The sequence below is a fragment of the Salvelinus fontinalis genome, chromosome 14 (genome assembly GCF_029448725.1).
Source record: "Salvelinus fontinalis isolate EN_2023a chromosome 14, ASM2944872v1, whole genome shotgun sequence".
NCBI classification, from domain to species: domain Eukaryota; kingdom Metazoa; phylum Chordata; class Actinopteri; order Salmoniformes; family Salmonidae; genus Salvelinus; species Salvelinus fontinalis.
Genome location: NC_074678.1, coordinates 38490429 through 38501713, shown reverse-complemented (window position 1 = coordinate 38501713; position 11285 = coordinate 38490429). Strand labels below are relative to the sequence as shown.

Here is an 11285-nt window from a genome sequence, read left to right as displayed (position 1 = left end):
TGTTCCACAAATTAGGGTAAAAAAACAAAATGCAGATTTTCCAAAATCTCTAGTGTTATCCATTCCTGTGAACGGGTTTTGTAACTTATGATTCTTATCTTAATTAATGATGTTACTTATAGAGGGAATTTCTGTAAGATTGCTTTGTAAATAAATAAGAGAGAATGCAGCTCTCTTCTTACAGACAGTGAGGTCCATCCCACATTTTTATACAGACTGCTATGATGAGTCATAAAATTGTCCCCTGTGATAAAACGTATTGCTGGATGGTAGACTGCATTCAAGGGTTTTAAAGCGGAGGTTGCCGCATGCATGTAAACAATATCATCAAAATCCAATACAGGGAGAAGTTTGTAGCCGGGCAGGGGAAAAAGCGATCGGAGCATCGGGGTTAGTCGCATTAGAAGGGGTGGGAGGTTAGGAAATGTTGGAAGGGCAATGAAGCATGGTTGAATCTAATAGGAATCCTATGGGAATAAACTAAAGAACCCTATATAGTTCTGCAGAGCACCTTTTTTCTAAGAGTGTTGGGATCGAGAGGCTATGTGAGAGGACGTGGGGGCGGGGGGTGTTAGCAAATGACACTGCTGTTTATGCACAGGCCAGGCCGGGTCAACCCGTTTGCAATCTGCAGAATGGAGGCAAACATAACAGCAGAAAATCGCATCAGTCTAATGGGGGCTATGAACAGTCACACTCTTAGGGCAGGGAGCTAGGTTGAGCGATGGATCCAAGGAGGGGAAATTGATGGATGCTGTGGCTGCTGCTGGTGGCAGGTGGGGGAGGATTTAAGGCAGAGCGTCAAACTCAAGTTGGCTTGATTACTCTCTCGCCCAACAGAAATGATAGGCTAACAGTTTTCCAAGCCGAGGTAAGCCAGACAATGTTTTGCTACTGCCGACTGCTGCGAGTGACAGTCTGTTGTTTTAGATAGGGGGAGCACAGCATTGAGCGAACGCTTGCCGTGGCCAGACCAAACCATTCACTGATCAAGCATATGCTGCCCTCTGCTGGTATAGTACTAAAACTGAACGTTGTCTCTTTTCGTTCCAGAAAATAGTAACAAAAAACATTTGTTTGAACCCTTTCTATTTGTCACATTGTGGTCAGGCAGAGATCTACAATACCCCCTGAATTTTAAAAAGAAAAACATATTATTATGAGTAAAACATCACCTTGGGTAGCAAACATGTACACTATTTATCATTATGTTGTGTGTGAGATTAATCATGTATACGAAACTTACTTTGTCAAAGTACAGTAAATGTAAACAGAGGTCTGCAGTGCGCCATAGGAAACAAACTGGGTAGTGGGTAATGTTCCCCCGCTGACGTACCACAAGGTGTCAATATCCTGTAAAACACTTCCTCCTTCCGCTGTTACAAATTCTTGTCAATGTATTTCTGTCTGTCTCTATTGTCATCCTATTAGGCAGTAAGACTGGAAGCTTTAGAAGAAAGACGTATCTACTGGGCAGTCGGGAGAGCTAACTAACTCATTCATTGATTGAATACGCTTGTAATCAAGGAAATTCTATAGCACTTAGCTGATAAAAATTCCAATTTAATTGCCATACACAGCTAAGCAAGTAGCTCGGTCACTGCAAGTTTTCCCTATCCGAGCCTTCCCTTTCTGTGAGAATAGGAAAAAAGATTACTAGTAGACATGGCGAATTTGCTCACCATGCAGTTTTGTGCCACACTCAGAAAACCTGTGAATCTGAATCCTCTGAGAAGCACTTCTACAGCACTGACAAACAAACGAAGCTACAGCAGCGAAGATGGAGAGTACCTGCATAAAAGCATCGTGCCTACAATGCACTACCAGAAGAGTTTACCCAGGTATGTAAAGAAATGTGAATTTCATTTATAGCATGTTTTGGTTATTTAGTTACTTCTTACCTCCTCCTAATGCATTGTCCATCGTTGTTAGTATCATGCCTTAGACAGTATATTTTCTCTGAAATATACCAAGTGTGCTAAAATCAGTTCTAATTCTGTAAGAAGGTGACTGTTCATGGCACGAAAGGGAATGTAGGTGAAAGTGCACATGGATCTGAATGAGATACAGGATAGCCACTGGAGGGAGCTGTTTGTAAATATATACCATGCACTGCCGTAGTTAGCATTTATTTCAGATACAATAACAATCCAAAATTCTACAGGCTACCAGTTCCAAAACTGGAGGATACAATCAAAAGGTATCTGGCTGCTCAGCGGCCTCTTCTAGATGACGACCAGTTCAGGTAAGCACCAGTCACCTTCCAGTTACTCACACTTAACACTTGAGGTGGTGCCTTGTAAATTATTTGTCACACACACATTCAATACGTTTTCAGTACCACAGAGAAACTGTCCCGTGACTTTGAGAATGGAGTGGGGAAACAAATGCATGAGGAGCTGGTAGCGCAAGACAAGCAGAACAAGCACACCAGCTACATATCGGGTATGATTTTCCCATTTTAACAGAAACCTCACAATATTAACCTATGTAACTTTGAAATAACCATTGTTCGGACATAGAACCCTGTATTTTCTAATCAAATTGTATTTGTCACATGCACCAAATACCAGTTGTGTAAACTACTTAAGTAAAAAATACTTTTAAGGACTACTTAAGTCGTTTTTTGGGGGTATCTGCTATTTATATTTTTGATAACTTTTACTTCACACCATTCCTAAAGAAAATAATGTACTTTTTACTCCATACATTTTCCCCGACACCCTAAAGTACTCGACAGGAAAATTGTCAAATTCACGCCCTTATCAAGAGAACATCCCTGGTCTACCCTACTGCCTCTGATCTGGAAGACTCACTAAACATAAATGCTTTGTTTGTAAATTGTGTGTTTGTGTGCCCCTGGATATCCATAAAAAATATATATTAAACTGTGCTGTCTGGTTTGCTTAATATAAGCAATTTGAAATTATTTATACTTTTACTTTGATACATAAGTATATTTTTGCAATTACATTTACATTTGAGATTTAAGTATATTTAGACTTACTCAAGTAGTATTTTACTAGGTGACTTTCACTTTATTTGAGTAATTTTCTATTAAGATATCTTTACTTTGACTCAAGTATGACAATTGGGTACTTTTTTTCACCACTGCCGAACACAACAGGTGAATTGCTTACTTACAAGCCCTTAACCAACAATGCAGTTAAGAAAAATATTTACTAAATAAAGTTGGGGGGAAAATTACGCTAAATAATAACAAGGCTATATAAACAGAGGTTACCGGTACCGAGTCAATGTGCGGGGGTACAGGTTAATCGAGGTAATATGAGCATATAGGTAGGGGTAAAGTGACTTGTGGCTTGGGGGTAGATGCTGTTAAGGAGCCTTTTGGACCTAGACTTGGCGCTCCAGTACCACTTGCCGTATAGTATGACTAGGGTGGCTGGAGTCTTTGGCAATTTTTAGGGCCTTCCTATTTTAACTAGTCATCGCATCATCCTCCTAGCCCCATGGTTCGACATGTACCTGTCAGCGCGAGACTCCGTAGTGCTGAACTTCAACCCCTTCATGTCCTTCAACCCGGACCCCAAGAGGGAGTACAACAACCAGCTAGTGCGAGCAACCAACATGGTGGCTTCCGCTGTGCGCTTCATGAAGACTCTGCGCGCTGGACTCCTGGAACCCGAGGTGTTCCACTTGAACCCAGCTAAGAGCGACACGGACAGCTTCAAGAAACTCATCAGCTGGGTCCCCTCCTCCCTGTCCTGGTAATGAAATGTACAGATAAAATTAAAACATTGTTCACATTGAATCATCAACAGCAAGATGCACCATCATGCTTTAGCTTGCACTAATATACAGCATCAGTTCCTAGATGGGCTTTACAATAAGTGAAAAAGGAGACCAAGAAAATAAAGTACATAAATAATCCAAACAAACATTACGAAATGGTTCACAAATGGTTACATGCTTGATGTTATTTGATTTACAGGTATGGAGCCTTCATGGTGAACGCCTACCCTCTGGACATGTCTCAGTACTTCCGCCTCTTCAATGCGACACGCATCCCCAAGCAAGGGAAAGACGAGCTCTTCACCGACCCAAAAGGACGCCACCTACTAGTTATGAGGGGAGGCAACATGTACGTGTTTGATGTGATGGACCGCGATGGGAACCTGGTTAAGCCAGCGGAGATCCAGGCCCACCTGAAGCACATCCTGTCGGACCCGACCCCCGCCGCGGCCCACCCCCTGGGGCTGCTGACCAGCGAGAACAGGAACACATGGGCCCGGCTGAGGGAGAAACTCCTGACCACTGGGAACGGAGAGGTGAATATTTTGATATCCTTCAAACATTTGTCTTTTACCATTAAGGACCACTTTGGAAATATATATTTTTTAAATGATGTCTTCTGGGATCTAATGCTTGTTGTTAATGTAATATATTTTTTAAATATATTCAATTCAGGTGCTAGGTCTGGTGGACAGTGCCCTCTTCTGTCTGTGTCTGGACGACGAGAGCATGAACGACCACATCCACATCTCCCACAACATGCTGCACGGGGACGGCACCAACCGCTGGTATGACAAGTCCTTCAGCATCATCATGGCCAAATGCGGAAACGCCGCCATCAACTTCGAGCACTCGTGGGGCGACGGCGTGGCTGTTCTCCGCTTCCAGAATGAGGTGTTCAAGGACTCTACGGAGAAACCACTGGTGAACCCTGGCTCTCAGCCTGCAGCCGTGGACTCAGCCTCAGCTGTGAGGAGACTCCAGTTCAACCTAGACGCAGAGCTGGAGAATGGGGTCATCAAGGCCAAAGAGAACTTCCACGCAGCCGTATCCAAGCTCACCATAGACGCCATGCAGTTCATGAAGGTGAATGGATCGATTGCACTGAACCTGACCATTGTTGCAACCATTTTGCACTGATATTTATTGTTGCTGTCACCCCCTATCCTTTTGTATGTTTTGGATATATTGCTGCTGCTGACAAATACATTTTCCCTTGGATAAAAAATTATCATCCATCTATCTAAGGGCGGGAAGGAGCAGTTGAAGAAGAAGAAGCTGAGTCCGGATGCCATTGCTCAGCTAGCGTTCCAGATGGGATTCCTGAGGCAGTATGGGCAGACGGTGGCCACATACGAGTCCTGCAGCACCGCAGCATTCAGACATGGTCGTACAGAAACCATCCGGCCTGCTACAATACACACACAGCGCTGTGCTCAGGCCTTCGTGCAACAGCCAGGAAAACACAGCGTTGAGCAACTGATAGGCATGCTCAGCGAATGCTCCAAATATCACGGGCAGCTCACCAAAGAGGCAGCTATGGGTCAGTCCACTTTATTTCTAGATTATACGATATTTGATCATTGAGTTGAATAGAATGTACTTGAGTGAAATGTTTTTGTTATGGTCTCAAATTTGATCAGTCATTTCAGATATTACATTCTTGTGTTTTTCTGAATGTTTCCCCCACAAGCCCAAGGCTTTGACCGGCATCTGTTTGCCATGAAGTACTTGGCCAACTCAAAGGGCCAAGCCCTACACAGCCTGTACCAGGACCCAGCCTACGCCGCCATCAACCACAACATCCTCTCCACCAGCACCCTCACCAGCCCTGCCGTTAACCTGGGAGGCTTTGCCCCTGTGGTGCCCAATGGATTCGGGGTGGGCTACGGTGTCCATGATGAGTGGATCGGCTGCAATGTGTCTAGTTACCCAGAGCGTAATGTTCATGAGTTCCTGCAGTGTGTTCATAAGTCTCTGGAGGACATTTTCTCTGTTCTGGAAGGAAAGCCTCTCAGCTAAAGAAAAGTTTTACCGCAAATCCTAACTTCCACTTCAGTTGAATTTTCACCGTCAGGCATTGACATGAAGTGAAAATTCTAAATTTGTTGTAGTTCGGATGATTTCGACTGCAGTTGTATAGTACAGTGAGATGAATGTCGGATTTAAAAGGCACATTTCCTGAGGCGTAGTGTGGGTTGGAAGTACTGGTATAGGTTAATAAAGAGGGAATATCAAAAAAGCTCTGCATGTTTCAGTAGAGGTCATATTCCTATACTGTCAAGTAGCTGACTACACAGATTCATAATACCCAAGGAAATACCAAATACACTAGTGTAATGAAGGCAAAAACAATGAAAGCTTCAGGTGTTTGTTTGATCCAATGTTGATTCCTTTTCTAACTAGCATCGCAATCTATCGAGAGCCTAGTAAATTAAGCCTCACATTTTATAGTACTAACCTTTACTAATAAAGGCCAGTGCTTTTGAATGAATGTCCTCATGTAAAGGGCAGTTTGATAGGGAAATTAAATCTAGTAATATTGATATTCAGAGTAGCACTTCATTTTTCGTTGCTGTAGCAAGCCTTGTCAAAGGATTGTATTACAATTTACAGATATCCGTGATGTAAAATGTTTTAAAGCAATACCTAGGACCTTTAATAGCAAAGATCTAACGCAGCTGTTATTTCAATATCAAATCCTTTCTAGGTAACAAGTACCTGTGATCGTTTTAATAAACAAATGGTCAAAAAGAACAGCTTAAGCAAAAATTTTACTAGGACTGTTTTTGCGGGGTGGGGAAAATGGAAAATTTGCGATCTATTAATCAAATTACCGCATTGGGGATGTCACCATGGAAGGTCAAAACTCCATCCCACCAACAGGCTGAAATCCAGTCTTTTCAAACAGCGCTTACACTAAAAGGGCATTATCATTTTCACAGTATTATTCCAACTTTGATGTGGAAATATAAGGTGCAGATGGTTTGCCTTATGGAATGTTCACTGGATGTTTCTCACACAGCTTTACTGAAGTAGTGTAAACAACTCAAACTAAATGTGACCTGGAATGACGAATTAATATATTTTGCTCGATTGTAATTAACAACTTTCTGTTGATCTGTGTACGGAGTTGGGTGCTGGAATAAAAAAGGCTGACCTCTACGGAGAGACTCCTATTTCTTTGTCTCAAAACCGACATGACTGAGCAGCAGGTAGTGTAGTGTGCATTTCTCCAACCTTTTTTTAATTCTATCAAAATGGACTAAACCACAGCTATGGCTTCCAGTAAGTAACACTTAAATGTATAGAAAAGCAAGGCTATTACAACATTTGGAATTTTTCCAATGATTTATTTAAAATAAAAAAGACTGATCGATCAAAAGCAAATGTACAAATGTAATCATACATGAATCAAAAAATGAAATTAAAACATTTCTCAACAGAAAAACAACCTCCACTCTTAGATGGGCTTGATCTTGAAGTGTAGTCCAATGAGACTGAAGACGAGACATTTCAAATCCTGAACCAGGTAGTAGAACACGCGGAGACCTTCTGGGTCCCTGGAAAACACAATGGCATTTACTTTAGAAGCTGGCACCTAATTCCACATCAACCCCACTATGCACTTGTGGAGATCTGAGTTCCATTGGGATCTTTGAAGGATATATAATTTGAGTATTATTGTACTTACTTTGACTGGTTGACATCAATCAAGGAACCGATCTTGGAAGTTGTGAAGGAAATGTGCTCGTCGCCAATGACGATCTCCAGCTCCTAAAAGAGTTAAGAAGTTAAGACACTCAGATACTATTAGTAATTCAAGCCATAAAAATAAACATTGTTTACTAAATCATCGTAACTTTATGGGGTTGTGCCCGGAGTCCCATCTTGTGCTGAAAGGGTCAGACTTGAACACTGGTTCAAAGTCTTTCATTGGACAGATGTCTGTGGTGGAGAGCAGAGGTCACAACCCCTAGAAGACTACCATCACTAAGTAAACAATGACAGACTTGACTTTCATGGCTAGCCCTTCCCAAGAGCACAATAAGTAAGAGACTCGTTGCCTCAGTCAACCTCCATGCTTTGTAAGTTTCCGTATTTAGAAGTGGTGGGCACCAATATAGATAATTGGATAGGATATCATTTGATATCGATATGAGCAAGACATATCTTGATATCAGTTTATTTTTTCTGTTAACCTTAGTCCTGGCAATTAACTGAATTGATTTATTTTCATTTTTTAAATAACTAATTGACCGACGTCAGTTCAATCATTAGAATTCCACTTTGTTCAGTTTTTTTTTTCTGTCGCTCAACACAGAAGCTCTTTAGAGAGATCTCTCTCCGGGACATGTTGTCCAACTCATCATAGAAAAAGTGCAAAAACATAATTAACTACAATGAACAGAATCCATTGCCCCTACAGCTGCCTGTTCTCATTGGTTCCTTCCATCAGACAAACACGTAGGAAGAGCAGTTGCTACGGTCTCTACAACTAATTGATTGCTAGTTAATATTTAGCAATGTTAAAAGTATGCCTTATCTACTTTGAAGAACTACTGAAATAGTGATTGTCAGGCAGCTAGATTGACTCTTTGGGGAGAACAGAGATAGACAGCTGGCTGCTAATGCCTGAGTAAAGATGAGATGACTTGGAATGAAATAAGTAACACACTATAGAAATATTTTATTAAAGTAAAGTGAATAAAGGATGGCTTATTAATAAGTGATACGCAGTTATAGGCAGTCACCAGTGTTGTCACAAAGAAAAAGGCATATTATCCGGCCACAGAATGGCACTTGATCCTGACAGAAACTCAGCTACTGCTCTGTTCAATCGTTGGGCATCTTTTGAGTCCAAATCATTACATTTGATACAGTCATGTATGCATTAATTAATTAAACAACCAATTTGACTTTGTTTTTACCAATCTAAGTACAAAACATTATGGTAATAATTTATTTGCATGATAAATCTACTGAAACTGGGTAAATCAAGATGTAGCCTAGGTCTATTCACAATACAAGTGAATGCATATTATTCAATAAGAGTGTGTGCATGTTATTGAACTTGTTTTAGCTGATTTCATGGGGCTACAGATGACAAACAATCCCTTCCATTCAATAATAATTTTTATTGGCAACTGCTAGGAGAACATTTTATATTAATGGATCAACATTTGCATAGAAGCAATCTCTTTTATAAAAGTGTGTACTGCCTCTAAGAAACTAATGACATTCTCAAAGCAGATCGTAGCTGTGGAATCTGACTGTGGCTATGCAATCTAGAAGGTGAATGCACCAATTTGTAAGTCGCTCTGGATAAGAGCGTCTGCTAAATGACTTAAATGTAAATGTAAATGTAAACCAGACAGGAGGCAAGGGAGACGAAGAACTGAATACATTTTTGGTGGCGAGGGAGACAGTTAATTAATAATGTTGTTGGTCACAAACAGTTTTGAAATCAGCATTTTTGAGTTACGGTTTTCTTATTATCACACAATGTACTAAGGTAGTGAATTATGCTGTAAGCTAGCTGGAAAGTTAGCCTACAATTAAAGCTGGAAACTTCTGTGCAGCATGAGTGGGTAGCTAACAATGAACCCCAAACAGCTCTAGCAATGAATGAGTATGTGACACTTTGCTGTTCGTGCTATCAAGGGGCTACGCTGATACAGACTTGATCCTCTCATTCACGTGACACACATTTGACAGAAGTACCTAACATAACACAAAATTGTAGTAACAAAGTTTTTTTTAATCATCAAACAAGTACACAAGTTTCAGTAATCAGTATACCGTGCAGCACTAGCAGTCACCACCATCATTGTGGTTTAATTAAATAATAAAGTCATCATCATACTAAAAACAAATATGTAAGAAACAAAATATTGTCTTTATGTGATGTGAATAAATGGTTAAAGCCTAATAAGTGATAGTAGTGGACTGTCCCACCATCTGTTTTATTATGTGTTGTTACCGTATTGAACACAAAGCATTTATTGTTAAAATACATTCAAACTTAAATTGAAAACAGCAAATAGTATTTATTTTTTTATGAACCAGACCTCAAAAAGTAATAATCGCTCAGCACTAGTTAACCTACAATATTCCGGAGGAGAAAAAAAAAGCATACATGGCTGTTCCTGCATGCACAAAACTTGAGTTAGCCTATTTAAATGCCTCCTGATGGACCATCAACTGGATGGGCTTCCCATTGTATTCGACCTGGTTAGGTAGCTTTATGCTACAAGAACATTCACACCTTGCCAAATGTGCAATCTCCAAGCAGTTGTCTAGACTTCACAGAAAAGTGAACATTCACACAGTTGCAACTCATACACAGGTAGTAGTAAAACTAACAGACCATCAGGCTGCTCAATAGGCACCACTAGTCAGCTACCTGAAATCAAATCCAATGTATTTTCTACAAACCAATATGATATCAAATAGATTTTCCATATCGGTGTCAATCACTAGTATTTAGGTAGGTGTGAGTGGGTGAACCGACCTGTCTGCCCACTCTGTCTGGGGGTGGCCACAATGCATCATCTTCCTTGGTGATCTCACTGTCATCTATGATCCTCTTCAGTTCCTCCATCACACTCTTGTGTACATAGGCCTGTATTGGAGAACAATCACAATAAGGTTTCTATGGCATATTAAATTGCTGCTACAGCAGCATCTCACACAGAAATTCGATTGATGGGCAGTACACAGTTTAATTTAACTAAGTAGTCCTTTCTAAATTTGATAAGTTACCTCTTTTCTGATCATGACGTCATTCTTGTAGTTGCTGTTGTTCGCGTACCTCAGTTTACCTGAAAATACAATCAATACATTCGTGTTATCTTCACGTTCGTTATGAATGTTGTTACATTATTGACACACTGCACTGTTACACAGTAGTCTTTTCTTGTAGCTAGTTCACATTTAACTATTTTTAAACCTGCTGTAAAACCTTCTAGGCTATTTGTCAAAATCTGTTGGCTAACTAGAAATAGCTCCATAGCCAAGTTAGCTAACGTTAGTTGTATAGCTATCTAGCGCCTAACTAAGTTGGTACTGTAATTAGCTAACGTTAAGTTAGTTAGCTGGCCAGAATAGATGAATGAGGTTATGGTACAGAAATAAGCACTGACTAAGACGTAACGACGCAATTACAGTATTTCTGAAGCCATGATTTTAGAACAGAAAACAATACTAGCTATAAATGCTAATTCCGCTAAAAGCAATGAGGAAATGCTGCTAGCAAGCCGTCGTTTGCGTACTTTGCTAGCTAGCTAATGCTAATTGACAGGCTAAAATTGCTGCATAACTTACCGTCCGGTCTAAACTCAAATTCCAAGAACTCGTGTCCAAACTTGCCCTTGTGCCCGACATAATATCTCAAATAAAAGTCAGTTGTTGACATTATAAACCGCAAATGCAGTGTTTACAGAGTCTGTGAGAATCGGAATCAACGAAAGCACACCTCCAACTAAATGGTCTTTCGCAGAACGGCGCTTTTTTTGTTATAGCATATG

At 40.5% G+C, this 11285-nt stretch overlaps 2 protein-coding genes across 2 annotated transcripts; one reads left to right on the top strand and one right to left on the bottom strand.

Annotated features, from left to right (window-relative positions):
• The first annotated feature begins 1353 nt into the window (after positions 1-1353).
• cpt2 (carnitine palmitoyltransferase 2) lies at positions 1354-6921 on the top strand. Its single transcript, XM_055861678.1, has 8 exons — positions 1354-1841; positions 2165-2245; positions 2339-2445; positions 3470-3731; positions 3956-4292; positions 4432-4842; positions 5005-5299; positions 5450-6921. The coding sequence occupies exons 1-8, from the start codon at positions 1666-1668 to the stop codon at positions 5776-5778; spliced, it is 1998 nt and encodes a 665-aa protein (XP_055717653.1). The 5' UTR covers positions 1354-1665; the 3' UTR covers positions 5779-6921.
• Positions 6922-7088: 167 nt separating this feature from the next.
• Positions 7089-11280, bottom strand: LOC129810791 (protein mago nashi homolog). Its single transcript, XM_055861679.1, has 5 exons — positions 11083-11280; positions 10522-10580; positions 10271-10381; positions 7451-7533; positions 7089-7319 (listed from the first exon to the last, which is right to left on the bottom strand). The coding sequence occupies exons 1-5, from the start codon at positions 11171-11173 to the stop codon at positions 7220-7222; spliced, it is 444 nt and encodes a 147-aa protein (XP_055717654.1). The 5' UTR covers positions 11174-11280; the 3' UTR covers positions 7089-7219.
• Between the last annotated feature and the right edge of the window lie 5 nt (positions 11281-11285).